This window comes from Harpia harpyja, chromosome 1 (genome assembly GCF_026419915.1).
Source record: "Harpia harpyja isolate bHarHar1 chromosome 1, bHarHar1 primary haplotype, whole genome shotgun sequence".
NCBI lineage: Eukaryota > Metazoa > Chordata > Aves > Accipitriformes > Accipitridae > Harpia > Harpia harpyja.
Window position 1 is genome coordinate 66,993,225 of NC_068940.1, and position 14,504 is coordinate 67,007,728.

Below are 14,504 nucleotides of genomic sequence, written 5' to 3' on the forward strand. Positions count from 1 at the left end.
CAACAACGCCCATCTCACATTTCACACAGTTCTGGTCTCTGCCAGCTGTGAGATGTGCCAACCAACTAGAGAGCACATGACCTGACGTGCGTCATAATTGTGAGCATTACCAGCATCTGCTTCTCACTCCAGGATGAGGTTATTTTTCTGCTATGTGTATGAAGAGCAAAGTTTTCACCGGGAAAAAGGACACATTGGTTAGGCTCCTCCTGATGGTCTAAATGTCACCCTTCCACTTCTGAACCCTTTCCTCCGCAGGCCAAAAGAGGAAAATTGCAAAAATTCTATTATTCAGGGCAAATAGGTTTCAAAGAGGTTAAGTAGTGTGTGCCATTGCATTGTGATAGTTCTCTTCATAGCACATCAAAGAAAGAGGAAGCGGTGAGACAGAGGTGTCACGCAGAAATACTGCAATAACCTTGGAACCTGTCAGCATGTTCTGCTGGACGGTCAGGTCATCAGTGTCAATGCCCTGGAATTCAGCTGCTAAATGTGACAGATCTGTGGCCGTACCCTCGACTCTGAATGATCCCTTAACACTGCATAGGTTCAAAATTAAAAGGAATAGAGAATAAACCCTGAACAGAAATGGTTCCATTAGGGGCCAGTGAAAGCACCAAAAAAAGTTGAGGAAGGATGAAGGCAATTGGGAATTTACAGAAATGTTGTTATACGGTGACTAGTGGGGAACCAGCCAAAGGAAAAAGAACTAATGCTAGTAATCATGGATCTCCTGTACACCTAATTCCAAGGGAATTCCCTTATTTTGATTCCATATTCTTCATTGATGTTACATAGAAACACACAGAATTCTTTCTTAATGTTATATCGGAAAGGTTGTTAGACATCTATTTATACTTACTTTAAATATTAATGTAGTAGTTCTTTCAATAATTAGGTGGTTATTGAAGTAGGGGGAAACACAGACCAAATTATGTAATTTTGAGATACGTGTTTAAAAGTTGCAAATCTGTCTTACTCCATGTGGCTTCACACTAGTGCATTCTCTTTACCAAAAACACCTAAAGTAACAGTTTTTGACTAAAAGCCAGGGAAAAGCCATATAATGTAGTTGTAGTGGTTTTTAATGGGTGATTAGACCTCCATAACTGTATGAGTTTAGTTACATTAACATGCTACTCAGTAAGGATGTAGCCTAGTCTGTTTGATGTGCTTTTAGCCACTGCAGTGAGGGTCCAACCCCAGATGCTATATTCAAGCATAACTCCGGTGAAATACAGAGTGAAACCCTGAATTATAGTCACAGAAACAAAGAACAAACAAACCATTCACAGTCGCTTGTACCATAAAACCTGCGTGAGGTTTTCTGCAAGCTCCTGCAACCTACTGTATGCCGGAGGGATGCTACAGATGTTGTGGCTGTTGGCGGGGAGACGCACAGCCAGGAGAGGTAATGTTTCATTCAGTACGTTCCTCTCGCAGCCCCTGGCAATAGGTTTTCTGCAGTTTCCTACAGAGCTGCAAATAGAAACTAAGGCTGTGTCTGACTCACTGAACCTTTAAGAAGGTGACAGGTGAAAAAGAGCCAGCCCTTTTTTTTTTTTTTTTGCAGGATGAGTTTCTACTGCAGGGCACTGGCTTTATTCTAGTTAGAGTATGAAATGTACATTTCTGCTCACATCTGTAAGGACTAAATTCTTAGTCCAGATTCTATTGTTAGTTATATTATGTTAAACCGAATTAAATTTATATTACTACTACTTTTTTAAAGTAAAGCATAGCAAATATGTTTCTGACACAGTGACAGGGAAACACATATATAACAGAGACCAAGTTGAACGCTGAGAAAGACTGATAACCAACATAGGAAATAACGTAGGAGTTGCAGATCACACAAAATGTGTGTCAAAAAGGAAGAAATGGCAATTTTCTCTCAAACTGCTAAATTTGTTTGCTAAGGAATTCAGAAAATTCTGGGAAAATTTATTTTCTTTTGGAAAGAAGTAGAAAGGAAGATCTCTTTAAACTTTCTTACCACAGCTATTTCTTAAATTCTGTGACTGGGGTAACTATAAGCTGAATTTATCCTTTTATGACTGACCTCCTAATTCTTCTCTCAAAGATCCCTGGGTGTACTTTTGCTCTATATTTATCTAAAATCCCATTCCTCAGGGTATCCAGAGCAGAAGCGCTAGTAAATACCTGAGAGCAGTGTGCCCTCTTGGGATCCTGTCTCTTGCACATCCTAAAGGTTATCTGTCTTCTGATCCAGCTCTTGAGTAGCATTTCCATTTCATTAGCTAATATGAGGGACCAAGAGGCACCCCTGCAATAATTCCATAGCTTTGAAAACAGAAATTTCTTTTACGTGAGTTTTGTTTTTCAGTCACCAAAACTTGACTGACCTGAAAGAGCAGTAAACATTCAGTTTTTCTTTATACTTGCTTTTACAACTATTATTTCATTCAGAAACCTCCGCGTTTATTTGTGAGCTTGGAAATACATACTTATATCTCCCTAAATGTTTGCTCATGGGTTATTGATGTACATGCAGTTTCCTCAGCCTCCTCCAAGTTACATGGTGAAGTATTGGAATATCTTCCACATCAATACTAGGATAAATGAACCTGAGCTTACAAATCTTGTAGTTCTTCAGTATGTTGGATGAAAAGACAAAAATGTGCAGACAGCTGTGTCCCACAACAATATCTGAGAGGCAGGATTGTGACTCAAGTAGCTCCCTCTGGTCAGATTTGAGTAAAAGTTTGAGTAAAATGGACTTTTGGCAGGACATTCAACATGTAATAGCATCATTTAAAATTTGTGCTTCTAGAATAGTAACTGAAGTGCTCTAAGGTCAAAGCTGTACCCTGTGGGCTTTCTAAATTTCCGTATTTATCACCTCTGGTGCATCCGCCCAGCATTGCCGACTCTTTGGGCAGACCCTCAATTGCTTTTTACAGTCAACTGGATCAAACTCTGTGTGGCACGAAAAGGGCAGGCGCAGTTTATGAATTGTGTCTTCTGTCCTACCCATTGGAAATGCATCGCTTCACTTCCACTAGCTGGAAAACAAGTTTTCTGCTGTTAGGCTAATAACCGAGGGAACAGAGGTGCATTGAAAGAAACACAGGCAAGGGCATAGAGAACAGAAATGTTGCTTTCCAGCGTGATATTGTTTCACAGTTACCTACTCTTTACCCTAGTTTCTAGGAGTAGGAGAGACAATATTACGCTTAAAAGAAAGATTTTGGGAAGTCAAGTATACCTTGAATTTTGCGAATTCGTAACCTGAAAATTAAACTTTGTAGATAAAAAGATTAAGTCACTATATTTGTTTTATTCAACATAAAATTATAGCGGCTGTCTTTTTTGTCAGACTTTCAGTACTGAGATCTGACTCCATTGCACATTCCTTTTTATGATGAATATCTAGTCCTCTAAACCTACCCCAAGGTCTGTGAAACAATTAAGAGCACAGGAAGCAAAGAAAATGACTTGTTTAAGGCTGGCCTTGAAGTTTTCCTCAAACAGCCTCGGCCAGCAATTGCTCTCATGATTTTGAGCTGGTGGGGATCCCCACTGCCCACCACGCAGGTGCAGCATCTTTGCTGGATATGGTGCCAGGGTGTGCATAGCTGCTCCTAGCACATGAAAGAAAGAAGACTCAGAAAGATTATCCTGAGGATTATAAGGTTGTGGTGGGGGTGGATGCTGCTATTGCCAAGGTAAGAGCCACCACAGCCTAATTCCTGCCCTGTGCCTTTTCTTGTACCAAAGCCACCCTGTTGTTTTTCCGATTCCTCCAGCACAGGGAAGCATAAGAGGAGCATAGACAGGCTGGCCCAAAGCAGTGCATGAAGGTTGCTGTGAAAGGGCAAGCTGGGGTTCCAGGTAGGTGCTAGTTTAGCTGCTTTGTCACAGCTTTGCACCTGCACAAAGCAGAGGAGGGCAGCTGCAGACAGGTAAGTTAGCCCAGAAAAAAGATGCTTGTGGTTATTCTGCTTTTGTCTGCTTTGTACAAAATCGCTTGCGCATTTACATAATGCATTATAACCTGGAGGCACCTTCTGAAGGGGCACAGATTCCCGTGTGGAACATGAAGCGGTGCTCTGCAAGCAATCAGTGTCATTTTGTGAACTGCTTTTCCACGCTGTCTAGGTTTCCTCTGTTTGGCCAGGTTAGGAGAAGGTGGGTATCTTCAGTACCAAAAGACACTAAGAGAAAATTCTTGTCGGTGGTAAATTACAAGGATGTCGCCAGCAAGTTTTGGACTAGAAGGTGAGAAGGGGCAGAACTGCCTTGGGGCTTCTAGATTAGAGCTGGATTGCTACCATGGACTGAGCTGAAGCCTTACAAATTTGAGGTCGTGTCCTCAAATGGACTGACAAGGCAGAAGATACTGTGTATTCCCTTTTCTAAAGGAAGCAAGTATAATTTCAGCACTGAGAAATGGTACTATTGGAAATTCTTCCATATTATTCTTAGGTAAAACAACAGATGCCTAAGCAAAAAACAAGTATGGCAATGTTCCTATTTGTGAAGGTCTGAATAAGTCAGTTCAGTATAAGCAAAATTTAGAACACGTATTCAAATCACCAGTCTGTTTAATGTGTCTATGCAAAGAACATGTTAAACAGAGAGATATGACATCCAAATAGTCCTTCGGCAGTGGAAAACCAGCCCCAAGTTAATACACGAAAACAGTTGTACATCTTCAACATTAAATGAGCAGGAAACATAAACAAGAAGAAACAAAAATTAGCCTGCAACTTATGATGGTACAGTAAGGGAATGACAGTATGATATATAGAGGTATCGTATAACAATTCAGTATTATCTTTTTATGATATTTGTACCTTTTCAACAGAGGCTGCTGATATTCTCCATTACACCTTTTGTCGGCATCTGATGAATAAGTGAGATGGTCCTTTAAATCACAGGTACTACACTGTACAATAATATTTAAGAAGACCCTTGTGTCTTTCACTCCTCTAAAAAAAAAAAAAAAGGAAAGTTATTAAATGTTGATCATGGAAAAATCAATCTTTCAAGAAGGAGTTGCAAATATATTTTTTCAGCTGTGGAAGTTTCTGCAAAAATACCTTTTTGCACAAAGAAAAATTTAAGTATGTAAGGTTGGTATAGGTCTTTTTTGCCTTTTCTTATTTATTAAACCTCTTCTGGAATATTAATTCTACATACAACTATGGCAGACTTTTCCTTCTCCTCACTAATTCCTTGTTTTATGTGCTATATATTTTTTATATAATTTAAAAATGTTGCTCTCTACAAAAGTTTTTTATACCCTGTTCTTAATTTGCACTCCAGCTAATTGTTGTAGGAGTTTCATATTCTTTGCAAAAAGAGGTATATCTCCAGTTGTATTTTCTTTTGTTTTTCTTTCTTCCTCCTCCCCTGTGTAAATACTACTATAGAAGTGCATTTAATAAAAGACTATTCACTATAAAAAACATCCTCATGTAGAACAGCAGTGACATGATACACCACACACCCACTTGTGTAGTCTTTATCAATAACAACAGAAATGGGATCAAGTGACAGAAATATATGTGATTTAAATCAGTCATTTTGGGAGTGTATTTATTCAAGATCCTTCAAGCGGAGATGAATAGCAGGTTTCTAAAAGTGATATTATGAGGGTAAGCAAATGAGTCATTATTTGTATTATAGCGCAATAGAGTTGGGCAAGAACACCACTACAAGAGGGAATAAGCAGTCATATCTAACTGTTTATTCTATTACATTCATCACCACGGGGTGTATCTGCACATGTCGGGTCAAGGTCAGTGATCCTTGTTCACATGAATCATTCTCCGTGCTAATGAAAACCACCCCTGATGGAGCATGTTCAAGTACCAACAGCTTCGGCAGACGACAATGTCGGACTGACTCACTTCTGCGAGCCAGAATTCACAGGTGAGGCAGAACGGCTGGCGGGAATTCAGGGTTTAGGATGGATAACGGATTAGCAGAGGCTGTTGGAAGAGATCAGCGTTGAAAAAAAGGTGGATAATTCTTAACTCCAGGACAAAACAGTGCTGTTGCATTGTAGGCTACGGCTCCTTTACACCTTGGCTGTTTGAGTTTCAAAGCCAAACAGTCTCTCTAAAACAAAAATTAATTAAAAGAATGCAACTTGGTTCTGAGTTGGTTTCCAAACAATAAGCTTTATGATAACAATGAATCCTAATTATCTTTGTCCACAAGCTGCTTGAAGTCAAGGAAACAGAGATAGAATATAGTGGCACAGGAAGGAGGTTTCATCTCCCCCCCCCCCCCCCGATCAGTGCAAATTCTGCATACATTTTCTCTGTATTTCAAAGTGTCCAGATAGAAAGAAGGATACGCCTGGTGGGAATGCTGATGACATATAGATATATATGTGTATGAAAAATGAAAAATCAACTGTGGAATACCTTTTCAGGGCTGTTGCAGTGATTGCTATAATTTGACACGCAGGTGGATTTATTATCAAGATTACAAATGAAAGTTATGCGCATTGTTTGTGCCTAGGAAACATACTGCTCTGTCAAATCCTCAGGACTACAACTGCATTTCAAACTATTTTTTTTTGCCTGAAAACTGCTGCTATTCCCTCTCTCTGTGCCTGTAACTTTTTAATCCCTGAGTCTGATTTTAAGAAGACAACAAATTTCAGAGAATATCACGTTTCTTTCACTGCAATGATCTTTTTACAGAGATTTTGGCGGCCCCATGCCAAAGCAAGGGGAGGAACGCGGCGGCGGGGGGGAGTCCCCGGGACTCTGGCAAGGAAGAGGGTGCTCCGCGGAGGTGAGGGAGGGAGGGAGGCAGCTGTCTCACCACACATGGGCTTGTGGGAAGTGGGAATCTCAGGTTGAGTTACTCATCGTTATGGAGTCAGGAGTGTGCAGAGCCAATGATTTTGATGGCAGGAGGTAACGTACACATGTTTTTCAGTGGAGGTGCCGTAGGAGGACTTGCCGGCGGGCAGGAGGAGGTTTATGCTGAGGACTGTCATTTCCCAAGTGTGGAAGCCTTCTGGTCCCGGGAGCCCACCACCGCCGCCTCTGACGTTCTCCCTCCCCACGGTACGAAGAGGGGGCTGCCGCCGCTCTGCCCCCCCCGCCCCGCAGACGGCGGCGGCGGCGCACGGACCCGAGCGGGCAGGGCGGGGGGCAAGCGCCGTCCCCCGGCGCTCCGCACGCCGCCCCGGCTGAGCCGGGCGGGGGGGGGGGCGCGGGGCGGCGCTGCCCGGGGCTCCGCGCTGATTGACACCGGGCCGGGCGGGGGCGGGCCCGCCGGGACCGCGCTGCTCCCGCCCGCCGCCGCCGCCGCTGCCGCCGCCGGGCAGCGGGAGCCGCGCTCCATCGGCGCCCCCGCGCTCTGTCCGCGGGGCTCGGCGCGGCGGTGCGCGGGGCCGCCCCCGCCCGCGGCATGGCCGGCTCGCTGGGCAGGGGGGCGGCGTGCTGGCGGATGCGGAGCGCGGCGGGCGGCAGGAAGGAGAAGCCGCCGGGCGGCAAGCCCCAGCCGCGGCACGGTAAGGGGGCGGCCGCGGCGGGGTGGGACGGGGAGCCCCGAGGTCCGTGCGGGGAAACCCCCGAGGCCAACTTGCCTGTGACTTGTTTTACCCGCTGGGCTCCTTAGGGGCGGGGGGAGCCTCTTCTCCTTTTCCCTTCAGCGGGTGCGAAGGGAGGGAGGGGAGCTCCCCGAGCCCGAACTCCGCCGAGCCGCGCCTCGCCTCATCTCATGCCTTTTATTTACGGCGTACCGAAGCTAGGGGAGAGGAATACAGGGTCCGCGTGCGTTTTGGCATCTGGCTTTGACAGCGGCTTCTCTGATTGTTGCAGGAAGCGTTTGCAACCTGGCAAACGCCAGTGAATCTGGGAAGAGTCCTCGAAATCTTTTTTGGCTTGCATCTGTCTGGTCTTAATGCCCGGGAAGCACTGTTAAAAATACTTGCCCTGTGCTCTGTCCCCACCTGACTTAGTTCGGGGAGATCTAGCTGCTCTCTTCCAAGGCTAAGCAGCACGCAAACAGTTCTTCCAAAATCAGATCCCGACTTTGAAAACACAGAAGGGAATGGTGTTGCACGAACTATTGAAAACAAGCGTTCAGGTTCCTGACCCGGGGTGTGCTGAACGGTGAGTGCGGTTACCCAGAGCCAAATCGGTCATGTATGGTTTCCTTACTGTACCACTTGGCTGTCGCCGTTGTCTGCTTTGATGAACAAACCCAAGTGCTTGTGGATACGGTCGCAGTGTCTGGAGATCTCACTAGAATTTGTTCTAGCTATGCATTCCTCGTAGGTTTTAAACCCGCTGTTTGGGCAAGTGGGTTTGCAGAAGCCTCTGACCTAACCCCTGAACGATAAAGTAACAGTTTAAGTTGCGTTTGAGCTCTGCTTTAATTTGTGCTTGTTTGTTGGTCGATAGGTTAGTCCCCAAGTAACTTTGTGCCTTTTCCACAGAAAATAAAGTGGCTGAAGGAGTAGTTTGTACTCTGCACAAGTATACAGAGCGCTGTAGCGCGCACACAGTAATTTTGATGACGGAGATGTTGGGATGGTGGGGAGCCTGGCGTCTTAGGCGATGGCATTCTGAAGAAGGTGCTTGCTATCAAAGTAATACCGCCAAGTAGAGGTCTGAAATGAGAGGAAAGTAGAAGTTGCTTCCCCCACCGACTGTCACCTGGGTATTTCTGAGCTAGAGTGCTTTTGCAGCCACCCCTCCTTTTCTCTTTTGCTTGTTTGTGCCTCTTTCACAAGGCAAAGAGGAAACAGACTAAAAGTCTGAGTGAAGGTCTTGTCAGTGGATATCAAAAACCCTCTAAAGTAAATGACTGTGCAGAAAAGGAAGTGTTATCCAGTTAGAGACTAAGTGTCTGTTTAAAAATAGTTGTAAATATTTATCCTATTAATTCTGAGTGTAATGCTGGTAGTGGGGAATAACTCACATGAAAAAGAGAGTTGGTGGCATCCCTTTAAGTTATATACCTGTTATTCATGGGTGTTATACAGTAGCTAGGCACGTAGACCAAAATCCTAGACGCAGTGAAGTCAGTGGGAATTTTGCCACTGACCTGAGAAGCACCAGAATTGAACCCACAGACTGGTGTAAAGTGTTGGGCCAAACTGAAAACCTTTGACTGATACAGCTATGCAATCATGACAAGGTTTATAATACTGCAGTATGCTGCTGTGATTAAAATATTATCAGAATAGCTCTACCGTAAATTAGTTAATTTAGGGAGATATTTTATAACTTGGTTCTAATTTAGCTTAACAAAGAAGGTGTGGTGTGCTTCAGTCTATCAGAGTTGCTTCTTATAAATGTTTTGTAAAGTATCGTATGATGCTAAATTCTCATTTAAGCAATTGCTGTAACAACACGGAACACTAAATTATGCTGCAGCACATATGGTTTGCATCCCAATTAGTTTGCAACTGTACTTTAAGGATAATCACTCTTTCTGCTGTACTGTCTTTGCAAGATGCACTGGACTTATTTACCAGGTCATTTACTATCCTTTAACAGCTCCAAATGTAAGGTAAAAACAAAATTAGACCTGATTTGTATGTCCCTAATACTGATTGTGTGCTACAGAGAGATTTTTTGGGGGAGGAAAAAAAGCGTAGTATTACTTTAGTATTCTTCTTCAATTTTCAAAGTTATAGAAACACTCTGTTTTCAAAGAATGGACTCTTAAGTAAATTTTTTCTTTTGTAGACAGTATTGACCACTTCATGCCGGAATGGAAAATCTACTTAAAATGTTCAAGCTAAAGCATTAGAGGGGTTATAAGATAGACCTAAAAGTAAAACTGTGGTATGTGAGCTGTCAGCAATTTTTTGACTGGCAAACAGACTTACAGGTTTGACTTATTCATACATGCAGTTATCAAAGTGAAGTGAGAACTGCTCACAAGAGAACTAGGAATTATTGAAAGTATGGAATACTTTCAGTTTTGGTTAGTAATGTTGTTCTTTCCTATTCTCTTTTTGCTGCAAAACCATTTCAAAGGGCCACCAGCCTGTGTTGGTAAACAGTGTCATAGCTCTGTGGATCTCAGTGGCACTGTTATGATTGATACCAGCTGAAGACCAAGCACAATATTTCCGTGTGTGTTTGGATTAAGATACGTTTCTTCGGGCATCACTTAAGGGTCTAAACTGTCAGGGTGCTTATTGAGTTGTGAACACCTGAGCAAACCTGCCATTTAACTGAGTCAAGTTACAAGTATTTGCCAGCTTTCACATTCTTCTCACCTTTTATATGAGCAATTATGGAGACTTTTCTATACTTTTCAAATATTTTAAAACACAAATATGAAATTTTCCCTATGATGTCATGTGCAAAAGTTCTTGTTTTACACTTTTTGCAGTTTCATACCATGTAAAGCAATGTAAAGTAGAACTAGCATTTCCACCCATTGTGGTCTAGACAGTAAACGAAGTCTTTGTCAAGACTCCAGCAAAAAGCTTGAGATCTGTTAAGATGATGAATATTAATGGTCTTGTAAAAAGCCTATTTTTAAATGATTTGATGTTGGGTTAGCATTGGCACCTTACCTGTAAAATCTTCCAAGAGCTTGAAAACCTAGAAGGATGGCTACAGCCAGAATTCTATTACAGATACTCTCTAAGCAGAAGATGTTAAGGAGTAGCATAATGGAAACCACAGTGTAAATCAAATAGTATTTTACTGTATTGCTTAAGAAACCTTTGAAATACTTGTATGAAAAAATCTCCTCCCTTGAGGAATAGATATGGAAAGTTTGTGACTAGATGTTGTGAAACAGAAAGATGTTTTAAGTTACTTGACACCACCAAAAATAACTTATGGAGAGAAAGCAATATTTTATATCCCTTTTTAAAGCTATGTGAAAGTTTTGTAGTGAAAAAGTTGTTCTGCATCCTTAGTATAAAAACAATTACCAGGGGAAAATAGCACAAGTGAATAGTGCTGGATGTACGTGTAAGAGTGTGTGTGTATACATAGGTGATATTTTAGACAGAAAATTATTACTTCTTAATTTATTTTATTTATTTTTTTTTTTTAACTGCTCACAAAATGTGCCAAATGTAGGCTCGGGAGTGGAAGTCCTCTGTGCTTCAGCCAGCACAATGAAATCAGTTGGTATTGTGCCAATATGTTGGATCATGCCCAGGTAGGCTGGATAAATAAATGTGAGCTGTAGCAACACAGACCTCTTTTTCACCTGGACCTGCTGACTAATTTTAGACTTCACCTGTCTAGAGCTGTCACACAACAAGACAAAAACTGTTGTCTCCATTTCTGTTTGGTGTTTATTCCATCTGAGTGTAACGGAAAGGTTGTAGCGTGGTAAGAATAGGAGTCAGCATGTTATTGCTCCACAGAAATGGACTCCTCTAACTGTGGTAAACTGATGGAATAATGGGGAGAGAGGGGAAAAAAAAACTACAAACCTGTCCATTTTTTTCCTCTTGTATAAGTTTAGATGCATGCACATATATATGCTAACGACTTCTGGTTGCTACTGGACTGGACTAATTCTACAGTTGATGGTAGGGAAATGAAGTTGTGCTTGAGCTTTCCAGTTTCAGATGTTCTCATCTTTGCACATTTCTTCTTGAAATATTCAAGAATGTGCTTCAGTATTTTCTGTCAGCTTGTTCATTTTTTCCCTCTCTGTCTCCTGGGAAATAATGTTCTTGGTCATATTGAGGTAGTCATAACCAAATCTTCTGTTTTGCTGGAGGCATAGTTCTCTACACCTCACTTTTTACGTGTGGCTTACTGTAGTATTTGTAAAGGTAAATGTCTGAAATTCATGTAGGTGTTTTTATATATATTTTTATATATATAAATCTGCTTAATATAACAGAATAGAAGTTCTCTTCTTGAAGCAAGTAAACCTGTTTTCTGTGATCTGCTGGAATAATCCGCAGGTAGACTTCAAATCTCAAAATATTTTTCTAGCCTACACATTCAGAAAGTGTGAACGTCGATGTTATTTCTACTTAGGTCTACTAACACTTTGATGCCTCAGCAACTTTTTCGGTCTCACTAGTCAGTGAATGTGTGTTTGCTGTGTGTAATGCAGACCTTGCCGTGAAGGCATGGCTTTCAAAACAAATGGATGGGTAAAGGGTTTGACCTGGAGAGCAAGAAGGGTTGGTTTGCCAAACAGATTTTAACTTGCTTAGCCTTTTCCTTGATGTAAGCGCCAGCTAATACCTCTTTACTTAGCTTACTCAGACTATATACATAATCGGTACAACTTCTTTAAGAACTTGTGTGATTTAGGAGTTAAGTTCCATTCTGTGTATGTTTTGTGGTTTTTTGGTTTTTTTTTTGTGTTTGGTTTTTTGTTTGTTTGTTTGTTTTGTTTTTCAAATTAGTTCACGATGATGTTACTTCAAAAAAGGTAACAACCCTTCATGGCCAGAAATGTGCACGATAAAACCAGTAGATACCTGTCACATGGCTGTACCTATGCCTTTTCCCCCCTAGTTCACGGAAGGGGTTATTTACGATACTGAAAAAACCTAGCATTACAACTTGCAACATTAGAAGTAAGTAATCAGAGCTACAAATCCATGGATTATTCTAAATCAGAATTTACAATAGAATGACAAACCCACCATCTACATCTTAGAACCAGACTCCAAATACAGTTTTATGATATTCATTTAAATCTAATTTTGGCACAGAAATGTAGTTAAGAAACCAAAGACTTCCCCTCCATTCCATAACCAGATTTATTTTTCTGACCTTTTTTTTTACAGAAGATTTGGAGACTTTTAATCAGATAGAGGTCACAAATCACTTTGCTGGGAAATGGAAGGTGTCCTTTAAACGGGAAAAAAAAAAATCACTTTCCTAATCATTTGGCTCTTGCTGTTTAAAATTGTGAAGCTAGGTGAAATGATTACTCTGACAGAACTATAGAAACTATCTCATTTTCGTACATTCTGAAGTACTTTATATTTTGAGTAACCCTGGCTCAGGGGCATTTTATACTCACATCTGGAAGTTTCCAGTCTTAGTATTCAGTTTAGTGTCTCTGCCTTTGTCTTTCCATTTAGCCTTGCCATGTTATAACAATGAATCATCTTGTCCATTAACTAAGGTTGGAATGTCTGTTTATGCACTGAATTTCTTTCATCACGTCGCCATAATAATTGATTGGAACCGTGGCAACTCTGACTGCTTTCCCATATGTATTTGGGCTGGACTTTACCCAGTGCTGTTCTGAGCAGCAGAAGGAGAAGCCATCCCAAAACCTGGAATGTCTTTATCCTCTTAAGATTCAACCTCTCTTCCTCATGAAACTGCAGGGTAGCATTTTGCTATTCTGTCTCCATGTATATGAAACAGGGTAGAGGCTGTAGTATTTCCAATCATACGACATCATAGTGGAGTTGCAATACACATGTATGTGTAACAGTTAAACAAGGAATGTTGTTATTGTGGGTTCACTTTGATATGTTCTGTTTTGTTGATGGATTTTAAATTAGTGCTGATTAAAATATTGAACCATTAAATAAAAAGTGAAACAAAACTATAGTGGCATTCTTTGATTAATTTAATAATGTTAATAGAGCAGACAAGTGACATGGTGCAAATGAACAGGCCACGTGGCAGGGAGGCTCTGCCAGCAAATGCAAATTGACATCTCTTGCTATGTGAGTGGGCTTGCAGATAGCACTCTGGTTGCTATTTAAGCAGAGTGTTTTGCAAATAAATGTCCTTTTGTTAAAAAGGTATTACACTGGCTGTACCTCGATTCATTTAATAGCATTTAGCCTTAACTTACTTTGTGGTAGTATCATTGAAATAATTTCCTTTATTTCCACAAAAAAAAACCAACTTTGTTGCATTTGGAAGGTAAATACTGAAGGATCTGCTGAACAAATAAAACTGAAATGTTGTGTAAAACACATATGTAGTTTTTTTTAAGATGGCTTTGTGATCTTGTCTTGTGCACTGTGAAGTCTAAGAATATTTTTGTGTGCTCTCTATGACCAATTTTCATTAAGAGTTGTTGATGCCACATTCCTGTGGAAATACCGAAAAGTAGAAATGAGGAGTAGGAATTAGTGGGTAGAACCTTCTCCTGAAGGCAGATTAAAGTAGAACTGTTCATTTGTGATAACAAACCCAAGAGCCTGTGGAAAGAAGTGAGAAAAAAAGACTTGTTATTGTCAATGACTGCATTGAGCTTTGCTGGATGAACCATTCCAGTATTTTGTTCAATACTTACCACTCTAAATCTCTGAAACTACAGAGCTGTCTAAATTGCTGGCATTTGTAGTGAGGGGGAGGAATGGGAAGTTGAGAAGAGATACTCTTTCTCCGGAAGTTGGATTGAGTAAATATGTGTAGTATAACCAGGTGTTCTCACCAGTTTGATCTTTCTGGCTGATAGTCACTGTGGTTTCATGTGGGAGGTCATGGTTGCTGCTAGACAAGAAGTAGGTGTGAGTAAAAATTTTCAGGAGGTAAGTGAGAGGAGGTTCTGTAATGAGAAGCTGTATGCAGAAAGATCAAGGG

General features: G+C 41.3%; 1 protein-coding gene across 2 annotated transcripts in view; it reads left to right on the forward strand.

Moving 5' to 3' along the window:
• Positions 1–6,801: 6,801 nt before the first annotated feature.
• ZNF385D (zinc finger protein 385D) overlaps positions 6,802–14,504 on the forward strand; it is a 456,703-nt gene continuing 449,000 nt past the window's right edge. The window contains exon 1 of one of the 2 annotated variants that reach the window (XM_052798287.1): positions 6,802–7,055. In XM_052798287.1, the coding sequence (XP_052654247.1) occupies positions 6,884–7,055 (172 nt within the window). In that variant the 5' untranslated portion in view covers positions 6,802–6,883. Of the gene's footprint in view, positions 7,056–7,359; positions 7,505–14,504 lie in introns of those variants that run through there. The other variant, XM_052798298.1, reaches the window with a different exon arrangement.